The following is a 19,618-nucleotide window of genomic DNA, read 5'->3' on the forward strand; positions in this document are numbered from 1 at the left end:
GCAATCTCTTGTTGAGACTTTTCATTGGTAGTGAATATGATATCTTCTCTCTCCCTTGGAGTATATCGATTTGATCGATTTGGATAAATAATTTATGTGTGTTATTGTTTCTTCTTCTTCTTGCTATTGTGGTTTTGTTTTCACTAGTTAGTAGATTATCATAGTTGTAGACTGTTAAATTTTGGTTACAGTTTTTTGTCTCACACATCAAGTTATTGGTGTGTTTAATCTTACTCATTTCATAACATATGGTGCACACCATGGGGAAAAAGGTCTAAGTTTACTAGTGAGCATCATAAGTTACTTAACAAGAAATTTTTCAGAGACAACAATTTTGAATTGTGGAAAGTGAAGATGAAAGAAATCTTGATTGAATAAAAGTGTGCGGTAGTATTGAAAGGCGAGAAAGATAAAGTTTTAGTGAAATTTGAAAGGGAAAAGAACGTGACAAAGATGTGAGTCGATGTTGAATCAATTTATTTGAACAAGTCTTTGACTCATGTGTTATGTTTGAAACAACAAATTTACTCATTTCGAATGGTTAAGAAGAAATCAATAGTGGAGCAATTGTTAAAAATTTGCAAAATTATTGGAATGAATGAACTATCACCTTGGATGAGGTCCATTCGACTATAATAACCAATGAGTTACCAAGATGAAATATATGAAAGTTGATAATGGAAAATGTTTGAATGTTTTAGAAGGGGGTAGTGAGAATAAAGGAAGCCAAAAGGAGTAGAAATTTAGGTGTAAGTGAACATTCAAGGCATTTGACAATTTGAAATTTAAATACTTCATTTTTCAAAAAAATCAATCACTTTAAGAAGGATTGTCTAGAGGGGAGCAAGGATGGTTATGTTCACATTGTGGTTGTCTCTTACGAGAATGGTTAAGAGAGTGATGGTACACTAGTGGTAGAAAGTTTGAGACAGGGAAACTTTGGATCATGAACTCTCAATACTCTTATCACAAATGTTAAATGAAGATATACTTTGAGACTTTGGAGGTAATGGAATGTGGAGTGGTTCAACTCATTGATAGTAAGGCTTGCAAGGTTTATAATATTAGGAAGTTTAGACTCAAGATGTTTGATAAGCGTGAGATCTTTTTATGCAACATGTGGTATTTTTTAATTTAGGCAAAAAAATTTGGCTTTAAACATGTTTGATGATTTAGGATATTGCAATATAATTGAACATGACATGTTGAGAATTTCACAGGGTACATTGATAATTCACTACTACAAATAATACATTTCACGACAAAGCTTTCACCTCATCCAAAAATAAACCGAGGTACAATGCCAAGGCGTGTCATCTTTTATTAAGAAAAAACAACATATTTCCTCAATTTTAAATATAACTGAGGGGACAAACAATTTAGGAAAAGCTTCAAATCCTAGCTATTGTAGTTTATGTTTTTATTTCTTTATAAGTGTAAACTAAGTAATTTATCCCTTTGATTTTCGTAATAACCGAGGGATAAAATAATCATATTTTATTATAAAATCACTCGTTGAATTTTTTTACCATAATCGTAACTTATATGTAGTCGTCCCACACTCGTATGCATCATTCTTTTGGGATGGATTGCAAGACAAAAAAAATCTTCAATATTCTTATATCTTGGACAAAACATTTTTCTACCCTTGCAATTTATCTCACATAATGATGTTGATGTTGTTATTTTTGAAATAACCTTCCAATGTTATTAATCAAAGAAAATAACACTACTTTTCTTGGGTTGACAACATTTAAAAATTTAGTCCTAAAATAGTGTAAATTGCCTACAAATAATGGCGACTGGTAAAAAATTGAAATGAAAACATGACATGTTACTTTCAATTTTTTATCATTCACCATTTTTTGTTGAACCCTATTACCTCGGTTTTTTACTGAGACACAACAATGAATCTCTAACCTACATTCGTAAAGGAACAACACTCAAGAGTTGTCAAGACATCGATCCCAACAAACTATCTACATCCCCCACTATATATCTTTCTTGTGAAATCATTTTCCATAAAAATATTTGCTCAAGATAATGAAATCTTGGAACTTAAAGAAGCTTGGAAAAGTTTCCTGTGATGGATTGTAAGTGCAGAAAAAACATTTTCCACTGTTCAGAACTGAAAACTCCTTAGTTGGAACATATAACTCCTTAGAAGTTGTATGCATTCAATCCTTATAAGTTGGATGCATTCAATCCTTAGAAGTTGAAATAACATCGACTATGATGAAACTGCATTTGTTATAATAATGTATTTTAATATTTTGTGTAAACAGTGTAATGTTAAAAAAAACTTATTCACCTCGGTTTTCTACTGAAACCGAGGGTAAATAAATTTTACCTTGGTTTTTGAAAAAACCGAGGGTATAATTTTGGCGTGATTATTGAGGAAATTGATCACGTCTTTAAACAAATCTTTGTCGCTCATTTAATGAGTATCAATACTCAAGACACTACTATTAGTGATCCGCGTGAAACATAAATAACTTCCATTATAAAATCATTTTGAATATCAAATAATGAAGCATCATGAAGCTCTTGAAACTATCTACATATAACATTTTAAGGTTCCCGAGAGCATTTGCCACAAAAAGATCTATATGATGGATTGCAAAAGTAGAAAATTATTTGGGTTTAAGGTTTGTGTTCTAAAATATTTATTTGAGCAGAAAATAATTTATTTGTCTAACCCTTTTTTGTTTTATATCAGAAACAAATACAAACAAAAGAAATTGAAAATATCTTGGCACCCAACATTAGATTTTCCTCAAAATTCAATGATTCTAAGATCCACCATTTTATCTTCAATGACAAATTAATTTATACTTTAATATTATGTGCATCAGAGTAGAAAACTACCTTCTCAAGCTTTATCGTCTTCGCCAATTCCATCCCCCACTGTATTCAAAGGAGTTCAGCATAGGCAGGGTCAGCTTGGCTAGTAAACTTCTTACAGGCTGCCAGATACACTTCAGCATTTGGATCCTTGATCACACACCCCAACGCTAGCACTCCATCCTCAAAGCAACCCGCGTCGACCTGAACCATCCAGTGGCCCTTTTGGCTTTGATGCTATACGGTTCCCTGTTTGCAGCACCTTGGCATATATTCCTGAGGCATTTAACTCATCAACTATCTCACCAATATCCTGTGGGTTGGGCATGACCTTTTTGAAAATTATCGCATTTCTCGCATTCCAAATCCTCCACAGTCCCGTGCATATCACCTGTATCAATCTCCCATCTTTCTTTTTAATGACTTCAGCCACCCATTCGTAAACACCTCCTGAATCCGGAAGACGCACTCCAAGAGGGGAGGAGAAGAAAACTCGCTTAGAGAAATCGCATTGCAAGAAGACATGATTGGTCGTTTCAGAGTGCTTATAACAAAAGGGGCACAAGTCATCGAGAGGAATACCTTTCTTTGCCAAGTTGCAGTTAGTTGGAAGAATGTTGTTGAGAAATCTCCATATGAAATTCTTGGTTCTCTCCTGTATAGGTGCTTTCCATAGCTGCTTCCATAAATCTCCCTCCCAGCAATTAGAGGATCCCGCCTTCGCACATTGGCCTAGCTTTCGCGATAAGTGGTAGGCAAATTTTACTGAATATTCTCCATCTTTCTCATAATGCCAAATGATTTGATCCTCTTGGGGTGTCCTTGATAAAGGTATGCTCTCAATGTGAATTACTTCCGATGGTGCGAAATTCTCCCTTAAAATTCTAGTATCCCACCTTCCAGATTCTCTTTCAATGAGGCTTGAGACTTTAACATTTGGCAGCACAGTTTCCTTAGCTGTATGAGGCTTGAAGCCTGGGATTGTTGGAATCCAATTGTCCTCAGCTATTCAAACGTTTTCACCATTTGCTATTCTCCATCTACTGCCTTTAGAAACCATCTCCTTAGCACTACATATGTTGTTCCAAGCGTAACTTGGTTTGTATCCCACTCCTGCTTCGGAAATACTGCATCTAGGGTAATGTCTTCCCTTAAAGAACCTCTCAAGCAAGGAACCGTCACCTTTCATTAGTCTCCACCATTGTTTCCCGAGCAAGCTGCTATTGAAATCTTTAATGCCTCTGAAGCCCAATCCTCCACTTCCTTTAGACTTTGACATTCGCTCCCAGCTCATCCAGTGTATTTTCCTATCCCCATTTTTTGCTCCCCACCAGAATTTGGATAATATCATCTCAATATCGTTGCAAATTCCATCGGGAATTCTGTAGCAGCTCATAATGTATGTTGGTATAGCCTGTGCCACTGCTTTTATAAGGATCTTCTTGCCTGCCCTGGACATGAAGCTCTCTTTCCAGCCTTTCACCTTCTTCCATACTTTGTCAACAACCAGGGAGAAAATAACTTTCTTTGATCTACCAAAAACTACCGGTAGCCCGAGATATTTTGCATGACTATCTACTGCTTGGAACCCCAACTGACTGCGGATCTATTCCTTAATGTGACAAGATAGGTTGTTGCTGAAGGAGACTTCTGACTTGTTGAAATTCACCATTTTCCCTGAAGCCCGTTGGTATTTCCCCAGAATATTCAGAATTGTTGCAGCTTCTTTATCATTTGCTCGCGCAAAAATTAGGCTATCGTCTGCGATGAAAAGGTGATAAATATTGGGTGCCTTTCGTGCTACCTTGACTCCATGTAATTCCTTTGATACAGCAGTATCCTTTAGCAAGCTTGAGAGAATATCTGCACAAACAACAAACAGGTAAGGTGAAAGTGGGTTTCCTTGACGGAGACCCCGTTCCGGCCAGATCTTACTGCTAGGGTTTCCATTTAAAAGGAGCTGGTAGGAGACAGTGGATATACATCGTTTGATCAGCATCACAAAATTAGGAGGGAAGCCAAAAGCTTCCAAAGCACCCACCACAAATTCCCATTCGATTCGATCGTAGGCCTTAGACATATCCAGCTTCAAAGCCATGGTACCTTTCTTCCCCGTTTTCTTGTTTTTCATCCAATAGAAGCATTCCATTGCGATTAGCGCATTGTCAGTTATCAACCTTCCTTTAATAAACGCACTTTGTTCTTCGCTAATGACAGAGGGTAGGATGACTTTCAGCCTATTGGCAATATTTTTCGTAACCGCTTTCATTATCACGTTGCAAAGACTAATGGGACGAAATTCACCAGGGGACCGAGGATTTTTTATCTTTGGAATCAAAGCAATTAAGGTAGAGTTTATTTCAGTCAGATCCCTTTGCTTATTCAGAACTTCCAAAGCAGCAGCCACTATATCTTTACCAACCGTGCTCCAATATCTTTGATAAAATAGTGTAGGAAGTCCATCCGGGCCAGGGGCTTTGGTGGGGTGCACCACATAATTTTTTGCTTCCATCATCAATCTCCTTTCCAACGGACCTACAAACCTCCTCGATACCTGTCGGGTTTGATGAAGAAAACAGCTTGGAGAAATAATCAATGAGGATCCTTTCACACTGTGCTGAACCCACACAACATTTGCCGTTAGCATCCTTCAGCCTCTTTATTGTGTTTGTTCTCCTCCTTTGACTTGCTTTTCCATGGAAAAATTGTGTGTTACGGTTTCCGTCCCTCAGCCATGTCGCTCTACTTCGTTGTCTCCAAATTGTTTCCTCAATTGCCAATAATTTCCTTCTTTGAGTCTCTAAGGCTTTGTATTTTTTGATCTCTTCCTCCTCCGGTGACCATCTATTTTTTTCTTTCAGCAAATATTCAATTCGCTTGAGTTCCTTAGCCACATTCCCTGTTCTGTACTCCTTGAAAACCATGTTGAGATCTTGGGCAGCTTTGACTTTTTGAACAACAGAATCTGCAGCGCCTCTCCAAATTTGTTTGATCAACTGTTCACATCGAGGATCCTTCGTCCACACTTATTCGAATCTAAATAGGCGCCCTCTCTTATCTTTCATTTGGTCTTTATCAATCACTATACGCAGAGCCGCATGGTCAGATCCATGTCTAGGCAAATGAACAACTAAGGTGAATGGAAAGACATCCTTGAATAGAGATGAGGATAAGGCTCTATCCAATCTACATTGAATGTTTTCACTACCTTGCCGACCATTAGACCACGTGAAGGGGTAGCCCGCAAAGCCCAAATCTTGCAACCCACATTGGTCTAACACATCCCTGCTCCAAGGCAGCTGTGAAATAGATCTGGCATTTTCCCCCCATCTTTTCGCTCTCGTGAGTGATATCGTTGAAATCACCAAACAACACCACCCTTTCGTTAGCCTCACTAATACAATCCTTAACCAGTTGCCAAGTATCCCTCTTCTACTGCTCTTCCGGGAAGCCGTAGATACCCACAAAATCCCATGACTCTTCTTCATTATCCATCTCGCATCTACCCCCAATATGGTTATGAGAGTGTGAAGTAATTTCGATAGTGACATCCTCATTCCACAATAAACTCAGACCTCCAGCTCTCCCGCGACCCGAACCCCTTCATCCCACCGAAAATTCATTTTTGAAGCCCGATACCATCCGAAAACGATCCACTTCATAATAATTCAACCTGGTTTCCATGAGGAAAACCAGTTGGGGATTCTCTAAACAAAAGAGCCTCTTAAAGGATCGAACTTCACGAGGGTTCCCCAAACCCCTGCAGTTTCAGCTTAATATTTTTATTGGGCTAGGCGGTGTTGGTTCTCCAACACCACCTCTGATAATTTTTTCTGTTCACCTTGTTCCTTTGTTTCTTGCTTTCTCTTTTTCTCTCCGCTTCCGCAAGCCTCAACAAGTCCTTCCGTGATCATAACATCCACCAACTGTCTCTTACTATTTTCTACACTCCTTACTATACTCTGGGAGGTTATCCTTTTATTTGAAACTTTTTTCCTAACCCACTTCCTTTTTTGTCCGTTGGCCCCTTCGGTTGCTTGTCTTGTTCTTCATGTTCAGTTGATAATGCCACTGCCCCTAGTGATTCTGCAACCTTTTCTATTTCAAATACTTTTTGTTTTGTTCTTTGTTGGTTGCTATGTTCTCCTTCCACCTCCCCTCTATCCTCCTTTGCTTCTTGACGATTCTGAACTTCTGGTTCTTCACCCTTGCCTTTTCTATTTGGATCGCATCTACTGTCCCCGGATGAGACATGAAACAAACTCTTGCTGCAGATACTTGAGCTTGAATCTCTCTTTTTCTGATCTTCACTAACCTTCGGTAGCGGGGATGCTCTGAGCCATTGTCCATAGTTAAGATCCTGCTCTTCAATCTCCTCAAAACCCTCTTCAGAAAGGTCTTCTAAAGATTCACAATCCTTCATTTGGTGTCCTAATCGACCACAAACGAAACAGAAGGTGGGCAACCTTTCGTATTTGAAGTGGACTCTTAGACTCTTTTTCTTTAACTTTCACCATTGTTCCTCTCTTCAGAGGGTTTTTCAGATCCAGTGTGACTTTGACTCGCAAGAACCTTCCATTTCTGCAGACTTCTCGGGTATCCATTTCTTCAAACTCTCCAAGCACACTCCCTATCTTTCTAGCCATCGATTCTGATCTTAAGTTAAGTGGGAGCTCATAGATTCTTACCCAGAAGGAAGCAAAATGCATGTTGAGTTCGGCCGATTGTTCTTCACCAGAGATGCGATTCAATACTAGCAAGGACCTGTCGAAGCTCCATGGACCGCTTCTAAGAACGAACTCGAGATCTCTTTTCGTTGCGAATTTGAACAAGAATAAATTCTTACCCAAATCTTGAGTTTCCACCTGATTCTTTAGCTTCCAGACGCTTACCATTGTACTCTTAAAAGCTTCTGCGTTAAAGCTGTTTTCGGTCCACAATTTGCCAGCTAAAGTTCTCTGAAAAGATTCCTCCTCACATACTTCCTCTTCCGCCACCACCATTCCTTCTTCTTCCTTCTTAGAGAAAGGTATACTTCTCCACTTGTCCATGGAAGAGAGCTAGCTACCACTGTCGTAGACGAAGTAAACACCACTACTTAAACAATATCGCAATCGCCATACACAGTGGGAGAGGATCCAGGAAAAACTGGGGATGGGAACAGACTAGCTGATAGAGAAAAGACCACCACAAAACCCTAGCATGGAGATTTGGAAAAAAAAACACGATAAGTTCCTTAGAGAGAGAAAGACCCTCTTCTCTCTAGAAACACGTGAAAACGAATACATGCACCCTAGTCTTAGATATCAACAAGAATGTTAAATTTTATTTGGAGAGCTTTGCTACCTATATAGGATACAAAGTTTCTACTCTAAAAAATTCACTAACAAACTAGTACTAGCAAGCTAACTCTTCGAAACATTTAAGATAATTGAATCATTAGTGATTCAAAATATTTATCACTAAATTTGACCCAACAGATAAAATAAATATATGTGTATAGCTCTATAGAAAAGAATATATCATTCACCATTTATCAAAATTAATTAAATGTTAGTCAATGTTTTTTATATTATATTCTTAATATTTTCTGAAAAAATAAAATAGTTTATATTTGTTGGGTTTTTTATAAAAAAAAAAAAAAAACAAAGCCAAATAGTTCATTCAATAAAAGATTTGAACAGTAAAGAAATCACTTATAAATATAAAAACTCATCATTTTTCTTTTACCAAAAAAGCCTTTAAATTTAAAAAAAGAAAAAAAACTCGAAAATTCTTTAAACATCATTTTTCTCCCATCCCTTTCTATGTTTAAGGTTATCAACATTGTCTTCTTTTATAAAAACAAAATTTACAAATTTTATTTTATCAAGTTACAAAATTCAATGATAAGACACTTTAATGTGAAATATGTCTAGACATGCAAAAACAAAACACGTCTAAACCAATTATTGTTGATAAATTTTAATAATTTAAATTTAAGAAAATGCTAATATGCACCTTAAGGACTCTTGTTAGTGTAATGTACATTTTATATACTAAAATGTTTAAAAAAATTGTTGTTTTCAAGATATAATTATCACTACTGGAAGCCTTGATATGTTCATATAGTACAAGTTAGCACAACTATTTATATTATAAAAATATATATGTTCATCATCTTTCAACGTAACATAAATTAATAGTTTTTTAATATATATATATATATATATATATATATATATATATATATATATATATATATATATATATATATATATATATATATATATATATATATATATATATATATATATATATATATATATATATATATATATATATAAAAGGAATGAAATGCATAATTTCAAAAGTTATATTGAATTTATAAGAGTGAAGAAACATCACTTGTATCAAAAGATGGAGCTAGAAATATTATATATTAGGAAAAAATTTATGTGTAAATCCATATAATTAAAATTACAATATATATTTTTTCAAATATTAATATAATTTTTCTATCTTATAAAATTTATGTCTTAAATCAATTGTCATTTAAAAATATAAATACAACATTTTTTCACTATTTCACTCATTTATTGAATTTCACTCCACTAATTAAATTACTTTATTAATTAGAATTAATAAGAACATTTTATTAAATATCTCTTCACTTATATATTTAAAATAACAATTCATCTTCGACTTACTCTATATAAATCGACATTTTAGGTGCGGCTACTAATCAACTACATAATATATAGACAAGAATATCTTGTCAACATTGATTTTATTTTCCAGTGATAGAAAAAGAAAGAAAAACAATGAGTCATCGGTAAAAAAATTCTTTTCACAAATTTTTTAAGATTAAATGGATTATAAAGATTTTCACAAAGATTTAAAAAAAAAGTTGAAGTTTAAAAAACACTTATGCATATACACATTATTTACAAAAAAAATTCACATACACAAAAAAAAAAAATCAAAATCAGTATCATACTAACTCGTTTTACTAATTCAGCACCTTCAGCGGTCAAGAGGAGGATGCCCAAGAATCTCAAATTCCACCATTTGCTAGAACTCAGTGGGAGGTATGTTGGAAAATCTCATCGTCCCAGTGCGAAAGGTAAACGGAAGGGGAAGCTGCAATCATGGGAAGTCGTATTTTCTGATCCTGCTGGTACCGGCTTGGTGTCTTCTGCTTCAGCGGATAAAGCGGATTCTCTTTTGCCCTTGACTGATAATTGTTTGTTACACGGAGATCAATCTGAATTTTCGGACATTTGTAGGAACAATTATAGAAAATGGGAACATTTGAAGGATGTTGGAGGCGAAAGAATCTTGGAAGCTATTAAGGTTCTTGGGGTGGTGGCACCGATCGAACATAACCTCTCCTTAAAAAAGAAAGAAGTTGTGGATAGTGTCAAGGGCAGCAGTAAGGCAGGATTGTTGGAGCATTTTTGTTTATCTCAATGATTATCGGATCTTTGAACATTAGAGGGGGCTGTAGTAATCTGAAAATAAGGAGGATTAGCAACATAATTAAAAAAGGTAACGCCGATGTTTTTCTTATCCTGGAAACCAAATTTGTTGACATGAAGGCCTCTATTGCTAAAAGTTTTTGGAAGAATGAAGATGTAGGATATTCTTTCTCTAACTCGGTCGGGTTGTCTGGAGGCATTATTACTCTTTGGAAGGAGGCTACAGTATCGGTGTTGAATAGTTTTTCTGGTGCGGGTTACTTGGGAATTAAGGTGATGTGGAAAAATGATCTATATTACGCTTTTAATGTTTATTCTTCGTGCGACATCCATAAGAAAAAATAGCTTTGGAAAGTTTTGTTGGATCTTAAAGGCAAATATACGGATGGGGAATGGAGCATTGGTGGAGACTTCAACACCATCGAGCATAGTAGAGAGAGGAAAGGGAAGTCCTCTATTGTAAACTCATCCGAGTGGAATGCTTTTGTGGATTTCATCGATGATTGTAATTTGATTGACGTTCCCTGCAAAGGCAAAAGTTTTTCTTGGTATAGTGGTGATGGTCTCTCAATGAGTAGATTAGATCGGTTTCTTGTTGAGGATTCCATTATTAACAAGTGGGGAGTGATGGGCCAAAGTATTTGTTCTTGGGATATATCCAACCATTGCCCTATTTGGATTATAATGGATAAGGAAGATTGGGGGCCTAAACCTTTCAAAGTCAACAATGAATGGTTCACCTTCAAGTCGTTCATTCCCTTTGTTGACAAAACATGGAAAGAAACGGTAGTAGAAGGAAGGAGAGATTTTGTCCTAAAGAAGAAGTTCTGATTTCTTAAAGAGAGACTTGGGTGGCGGAATAGAGAGATTTTTGGGAGGATTGATTTGGAGGTGGAAGAGGAGGTGGAGGAGATAAACAAGAGAGACACAATATTATAGGAGGATGACGAAGGAGATTCGATTAATATTGTTAAAGGTAGGAAAGAGGCTTCTAGTCGGGTTTGGCTGAAATTGAGGATCAAAGAGAATATGCTCCTCCAAAAGTCTATATTGTCATGGCTTAATGAGGGTGACTCTAATAGCGGTTTTTTTAATAAGGTGATGAAAGAAAGGAGAAGGCATAACCATATTGGTCCCATCAATACTGCTAGGGGCGTGATAGAATCGGTTAAAGAGGTCAAGGAGGAAGTGTTTTCTCACTTTGCGAGCAAATTTAAGGAGCCAGATTGGAATAGGCCTTTTTTAGAAGGTATTCCTTTCAAAAGGATTAGCATGGAGGAGAGATCTTTTCTTGAAGCGCCATTTGAGGAAAGTGAGATCAAGGAGGCAATATGGGGTTGCGGAGGCTCTAAAAGCCCGGGTCCGAACGAGTTTTCTTTTTTATTCATCAAGAAATGTTAGCCCATAATTAAAGAGGATTTCATTAGTTTCTTCAAAGGCTTTCATCCCTGGGGTGTCTTATCTAAGGCGGTGATTTCCTCTTTTTTTACATTGATTCCTAAATCTTATAGTCCGCTTGGATTGGACGATTATAGACCCATTTGCCTAATCGGATGTATGTACAAAGTTATATCAAAGCTATTGGCGGGAAGGTTGAAGTGTGTTTTGAATTCTATCATTTCTTCTAATCAAAGTGAAGGATAGAAAAACACTTAGAAAGGGGGGGTTTGAATAAGTGTAGCTTTAAAAACTTGACAGATAAAAATAAATGCACAATTATTTTTATCCTGGTTCGTTGTTAACTAAACTACTCCAGTCCACCCCCGCAGAGATGATTTACCTCAACTGAGGATTTAATCCACTAATCGCACGGATTACAATGGTTTTCCACTTAGTCAGCAACTAAGTCTTCCAGAGTCTTCTGATCACACACTGATCACTCCAGGAACACTGCTTAGATACCCTCTAAGACTTTTCTAGAGTATACTGATCCACACGATCACTCTAGTTACAACTGCTTAGTTCACTCCTAAGACTTTTCCTAGAGTATTCTGATCCACACGATCACTCTAGTTCCTTTACAACTTAATGTAATTCTAAGAATATTACAAATGCTTCTTAAAAGCGATAATCACAACTGTGATATTTCTCTTAATCGTTTAAGCTTAATCTCACTAAAATATTACAACAGCAATGTAGTGAGCTTTGATGAAGATGAAGATTCTGAGTTTTGATTTGAACAGAGTTTCAGCAAGTTGATATGAGTTGTTTTCGTTCAGAGTCGTTAACCTTGCTTCTCATCAGAACTTCATATTTATAGGCGTTGGAGAAGATGACCGTTGAAAGCATTTAATGCTTTGCGTGTTCCGTACAGCATCGCATTTAATGTTATACGCTTTTGTCAACTACCTCGAGCCTTGTTCACGCTGTGTCTACTGACGTAGCCTTTAGTAGCTTTTAACGTTCCTTTTGTCAGTCAGCGTAGCTTGCCACTTGTACTTCCTTCTGATCTGATGTTTGTGAATACAACGTTTGAATATCATCAGAGTCAAACAGCTTGGTGCATAGCATCTTCTGATCTTCTGACCTTGAAGTGCTTCTGTTGCGTGATACCATCTTCTGAGCTTCAGTGCTTCTGATCTCATGTTCTTCTGATGCTTCCATAGACCCATGTTCTGATTCTGCTTCGACCATCTTCTGATGTCTTGCCAGACCATGTTCTGATGTTGCATGCTGAACCCTTTGAGACAAAGCTTCTGAGCGCTGAATTATGCGTACTCTTTATATATTCCCTGAAAAGGAAATTGCAATGGATTAGAGTACCATATTATCTTAAGCAAAATTCATATTATTGTTATCATCAAAACTAAGATAATTGATCAGAACAAATCTTGTTCTAACAATCTCCCCCTTTTTGATGATGACAAAAACATATATAAATGATATGAATTTGCGATCAGAAAGAATAGACGGCAAAAGACAAATTACACAGCTATAGCATAAGCATATGAATATGTCTCCCCCTGAGATTAACAATCTCCCCCTGAGATAAATAATCTCCCCCTGAAATAAATACTCGAAGAACTTTAATAAAAGACTTCCCTGATTATTTCGGTAGAGACGATCATATAAGCTTCTTTCTTCAGAGAATTCATAGCTTCTGACTTCTGCTTCCATTGGACAGCTTCAGAACTAGAATTTCCTTAGATCCCTAGAACACTCACTGCTTCTGATTCCTGCTTCCATCTAGGACAGCTTCAGAACTTGAATTTCTTTGATCTTCTGAACATTCACAGCTTCTGACTTCTGCTTCCATCTAGGACAGCTTCAGAACTTGAATTTCTTTGATCTTCTGAACATTCACAGCTTCTGATTTCTGCTTCCATTTAGGACAGCTTCAGAACTTGAGTTTTCTGGATCTTTAGAACATTCGCAGCTTCTGATTTCTGCTTCCCTCGGATAGCTTCAGAACTTTGAATTTCTACCAACATCACTTCATGCTAGATTTGTATCAGAACATTGTTGAATGTACCAGAGCATCATCTGAGCATCTCTACATCCTGAAATGTTACAGAACAAAAAACTAAACGACAAAAGTCAGCATGAACGAGTCAGAACATAAAATGTATATTCTAACACATTATATGTATCAGAGCTATAACATTATATGTATCAGAGCCATATAGGCTAAAATAATGTATCAGAGCAAATAATATATCAGAGCAAATAGAATTTTGTCAAATCAAATAGACAAATATGGATCAAATTCTATTATCAGTGCTTCTGATTCATTCTTCTTTCTTGCTTCTGATTTCCGAAGCTTGATAGCACTCAGCTTGCTTCAGTTTCCATGGTTTTGCTTCTTGTGTTTGCTTTGAAGATTCTCTTCACTTCTTTATACCTGCAAAACACTTAAACCATATAGAACTTGCAGTTCTTGTTAGTAAATGTGTGGGAGCTTTACCCAGCAACTGATAGATTAATCAAATCATTTATCATTTATCTTCTCCCCCTTTTTGTCATAACATCAAAAAGAATATTTCAAAAGATTCAGATGAATAAAAACGACAAATAAAACGAAACACACGGAGAGAGAAGGTGATTTCATTGAAGGTTCAAACAGCAGGTACAGAAGTACATGAAGATAAGAAAGATTAGATGCACAAAGACTGATGCAACGAGAAGAAAGAAACAACACAGACTCAATCTAAGATGGCCCTAGTCTTGACAAGATCTTGGTCAGCATCTCTTGAACCATATTGTTGTGTCCTTCTTGCCTCACCATGAAAGCGCTATACTCAGCATTGAGTGAGCTTTGCTCATCCTGTCTCCTCTGAATTTCTTCCAGGGTCCTTGCAAGACGAGAAGGTTCACCAGAAGAAGTTTCAACGCTTTCAACTACAGGAATAGCAACTTGATCTGTAGCTTCCATGGATAGATCATTTGCAGGGATTTCCTCAACAGGAACAGTTTTAGCAACATGATCTTCAACATCTGCTTCTTGCATAGAAGCATCTCCATATTCTGCAGCAGGAATTTCCGAGTCTCCATTCTCAAGTGCCTGAAGAATGGCAGCTAGATTCCTTGGAGCAGAAGGACCTTCAACTACTGGTGGGTCAACAACTTCTGGAATGACCAAGGTTGGGTCTTTCTCAGACGGGTTTTCCCTCAGATAGTCAAAGAGAGTCTTGAAGTCTCCTAGCAGAACAGGATATTGAGGAATCCAGACCACAATCTCCCTGCAGGGATTGGCTTCCAATGCAGCAGCGAGTCTTAATTGTTCCATCTCATCCAAGAAGGGCTTTTCTTCTAAAAGATATCTTCCTTTGAGACGAGCAAACCAGAAGTCTTCGTAATTCCTCAGAATTCCACGAGGCCGTGGGGCAGCAGCTACACAGGCTTCCTGAAGTTCTAAAAACAGAGCATCTGATTTTCTGCGAAAGATCCTCCAGAAGTTCCGCATAGCAACATCGTTCAATCCAGAACTTTCAGCAATTCTGAGAGTATCAAAGGTACTTCTGAGATTCCTCTTTATGTTTTCAAAAACTACACCAATAGGATATACGGGACGGGATTTTATTTGGGTTTTTGAAAAGGCAGGGTTGGAAGTGAAGTACGGATGAGGTTCTCTATCCAACCTATAAGAAGATTCTGCTTCAGTATCAGAATCTAACACTACCACTTCAGCTTCAGGACGAGGCTTGGGAGTGTAGTTGCAATCACGGAGCAGCTGCTCATGTGATGCAGAGGTTGGAAAAGGAGAATCACAAGGATTGTTTTGAGAGGTGGAGGGAGTATGTTCAAGAGTGGCATTGAGATAAGGTTGAGATGGAAAGAGAGTTTGAAGGGGTGGTATATCCAGAACAGGATTTATGGTAGGTGGAGAGGAAGGAATGGTTAAAGGAGAAGATGGAGGTGTAAGAACATGGACAAAAACAGGTGATTCTGATGTGGCTTTTTCTGGTTCAGGTGTAGGGACAATCTCTATTGGTGCAGCTTCTGAACAAACAGCAGGAACAGAATTAGGTTCAGAAATGCATATACCTTTGGAACCTCTCAGAAAAGCTTTGGCCACATCCTCAGTCTTTTTCTGCTTCTTACTCTTCGGTTCTTCAATAACCTTTGCTTTGCCGCTAGCGATTTCTTTCCTTCTGACATAAGCCAGAACTTCTGGTTGATTCTCAGCCTTTTGAGCAGCATTTTCTTCATCTGAGCTTTGAATAATCATCTTCCTTTTTCTGATTTTCTTCTTCTCAACAACTTCAACAACTTCAGCATTGTTATTTGACTTCTTCTTCTTTTTCTCAGCTTCCTTCTTTTTCTTCTCAAAATCAGCAGAGACAGCCTTAGCAACCTTTGCAATGACTTCTTCTGGGATCACTTCTTTATTGGTGGTAGCAGCAGGATGATCAAACTTTCTTTTGGTCCTTTCTTCCTTCTTACGATTCACTTTAATAGGAGCACCTTTGTCTTGATCTTTAAGACTCTTATCCTCTTTTTGTGACTTCAGATACTTAGTTCTGACTTCAGGTACCTCACTATTGAAGAAGGTTTCAAAGTCAGCTAGTACTGGTTTTCTTCTGATTCTTGTTCCAGCTAGAGGTTTAGGAACTTTGAGGATAGTGTCAATTATTTTCATCTTCTTTAGAGAAAACGCATTCAGACATGCTCCAGAGGCGACAGCAAGATCTTTGATGATACCTTCAGACTCCAGACTCTCAACAATCTTGGAATGCACCAGAAGGTTTGTAATAATTCTACCAAAAGGAATGATTGTTCCACCATTTTCTTTTCTGAAAGCGTTTCTGGAATCCTTTACTGCTTTCCACATATGGTTGAAGATAATGTAAATCGCATCAACCTTCTTCTGAGTGGCAATGCAATAAAGAATATACCTTTGATCATTACTGATGAAATCCGAGGCATGTGTTGATTTCCTATGGTAGAAACACCCAAGAAGGATCTTTGTCCAGATTCTGTAGACATCTCTCAATTCCTTGACATATTTTGTTTTCTTGACATTTGGATAAAGAGTGGATAGAACATCTCCCATATCTGCCCTTTGATCCAACTCAAAAACCCCTTCAGGGTTTTTCAGGTCAAACATCATTCTTAGGATGTTTTCAGTAATAACGACAAACTTTCCATGAACGAAAGAAATTATAGATTTTGGAGCAACCACAGCATGTACCCAGAACTTGGAAGACAATCTTTCTTCCCTTCAAGTGTTGAGACCAACTTGAGTCCAGGTGACATGTCATGTTGATTTTTATCTTCCTTGTCGCCAAGAGAATCTGCAAAAGAAATAGTCTTTTTCTTTGGTACCCACATTTTCTTGGGTCCTTTCTTGTTAGTTCTCCTCAAGTTCTGATTGAACTTGGGTTTAACATTGTAAGCAATAGGAGGAACAGCATGATAATTCTTAATGTGAGTTTCATGATATTTCCTAGGTTGTGTCACATGCTTTTTGGTGTGTGTTATGTGAAAACTTTGAGCATGTGAAGTGTGCCTAATATCATGGGAGTGGCCATGCTTGAACTGATCATACAATGGCTTGTATGTGAGTTTCATTTCATCGACAGGTTCAAGTTTGTATGGGGTTTCACCCTCAAAACCAATGCCAACTCTTTTGTTTCCAGACACAGCATATATCATAGAAGCTAGCTGACTTCTGCCAATACTTCTAGATAAGAACTTCCTGAAACTTAAATCATATTCTTTCAGAATATGGTTTAGACTAGGAGTGGATTTTTCTGAATCAGAAGGAGATCCAACATTATTGGATAATTTTAAAAGTTTTTCTTTTAATTCAGAATTTTCCAACTCAAGCTTCTTTGTTTCAAATTCAAATAGCTTTTTCAGCTTTTTGTATTTGAGACTAATCTGAGACTTGAGTTCCAGAAGTTCAGTTAGACCGGAAACTAACTCATCTCTAGTAAGTTCAGAAAATACCTCTTCAGAATCTGATTCTGATGTAGATTCTGATCCGTCATCTTCTGTCGCCATCAGCGCACAGTTGGCCTACTCATCTTCAGAGTCTGAATCATCTTCTGACTCATCCCAGGTTGCCATAAGACCTTTCTTCTTATGAAACTTCTTCTTGGGATTTTCCTTCTGAAGATTTGGACATTCATTCTTGTAGTGTCCAGGCTCATTGCATTCATAGCACATGACCTTCTTCTTGTCAAATCTTCTGTCATCAGAAGATTCTCCACGTTCAAATTTCTTTGAACTTCTGAAGCCTCTGAACTTCCTTTGCTTGGTCTTCCAGAGTTGATTTAGCCTTCTGGAGATCAAAGACAGTTCATCTTCTTCTTCAGATTCTGATTCTTCAGGATCTTCTTCTCTAGCCTGAAAAGCGTTAGTGCATTTCTTGATATTTGATTTTAATGCAATAGACTTACCTTTCTTTTGAGGCTCATTTGCGTCCAGCTCTATTTCATGACTCCTCAAGGCACTGATAAGCTCTTCCAGAGAAACTTCATTCAGATTCTTTGCAATCTTGATTGCAGTCACCATAGGACCCCATCTTCTGGGTAAGCTTCTGATAATCTTCTTCACGTGATCAGCTTTGGTGTATCCCTTGTCAAGAACTCTCAATCCAGCAGTAAGAGTTTGAAATCTTGAGAACATCTTTTCAATGTCTTCATCATCCTCCATCTTGAAGGCTTCATACTTCTGGATTAAAGCTAGAGCTTTAGTCTCCTTGACTTGAGCATTTCCTTCATGAGTCATTTTCAAGGACTCATATATGTCATAGGCCGTTTCCCTGTTAGATATCTTCTCATACTCAGCATGAGAGATAGCATTCAGCAAAACAGTTCTGCATTTATGATGATTCCTGAAAAGCTTCTTCTGATCATCATTCATTTCTTGCCTTGACAGCTTTACGTCACTGGCATTTACTGGATGTTTGTAACCATCCATCAGAAGATCCCATAGATCACCATCTAGACCAAGAAAGTAACTTTCCAGTTTATCTTTCCAGTATTCAAAGTTTTCACCATCAAATACCGGCGGTCTAGTATAACCATTGTTACCGTTGTATTGCTCAGCAGAGCCAGATGTAGATGCAGGTGTAGGTGTAGACTTTTCACTTTCATCAACCATCTTTTACTGAAGCGTTTTTCTCTTCCTGAATCTTTTCTAAACACGGTTAAGTGCTTGCACCTTAGAACCGGCGCTCTGATGCCAATTGAAGGATAGAAAAACACTTAGAAAGGGGGGGTTTGAATAAGTGTAGCTTTAAAAACTTGACAGATAAAAATAAATGCACAGTTATTTTTATCCTGGTTCGTTGTTAACTAAACTACTCCAGTCCACCCCCGCAGAGATGATTTACCTCAACTGAGGATTTAATCCACTAATCGCACGGATTACAATGGTTTTCCACTTAGTCAGCAACTAAGTCTTCCAGAGTCTTCTGATCACACACTGATCACTCCAGGAACACTGCTTAGATACCCTCTAAGACTTTTCTAGAGTATACTGATCCACACGATCACTCTAGTTACAACTGCTTAGTTCACTCCTAAGACTTTTCCTAGAGTATTCTGATCCACACGATCACTCTAGTTCCTTTACAACTTAATGTAATTCTAAGAGTATTACAAATGCTTCTTAAAAGCGATAATCACAACTGTGATATTTCTCTTAATCGTTTAAGCTTAATCTCACTAAAATATTACAACAGCAATGTAGTGAGCTTTGATGAAGATGAAGATTCTGAGTTTTGATTTGAACAGAGTTTCAGCAAGTTGATATGAGTTGTTTTCGTTCAGAGTCGTTAACCTTGCTTCTCATCAGAACTTCATATTTATAGGCGTTGGAGAAGATGACCGTTGAAAGCATTTAATGCTTTGCGTGTTCCGTAC

General features: G+C 37.3%; 1 protein-coding gene across 1 annotated transcript; it reads right to left on the reverse strand.

Annotated features, from left to right (window-relative positions):
- Positions 1-6,814: 6,814 nt before the first annotated feature.
- LOC131598755 (uncharacterized) lies at positions 6,815-7,895 on the reverse strand. The gene is made up of 2 exons (XM_058871332.1): positions 7,417-7,895; positions 6,815-7,310 (listed from the first exon to the last, which is right to left on the reverse strand). Exons 1-2 carry the CDS (start codon positions 7,893-7,895, stop codon positions 6,815-6,817), a joined length of 975 nt encoding a protein of 324 aa, XP_058727315.1.
- Positions 7,896-19,618: the final 11,723 nt, after the last annotated feature.

The sequence above is a fragment of the Vicia villosa genome, linkage group LG1 (genome assembly GCF_029867415.1).
Source record: "Vicia villosa cultivar HV-30 ecotype Madison, WI linkage group LG1, Vvil1.0, whole genome shotgun sequence".
Classification (NCBI taxonomy): Eukaryota; Viridiplantae; Streptophyta; class Magnoliopsida; order Fabales; family Fabaceae; genus Vicia; species Vicia villosa.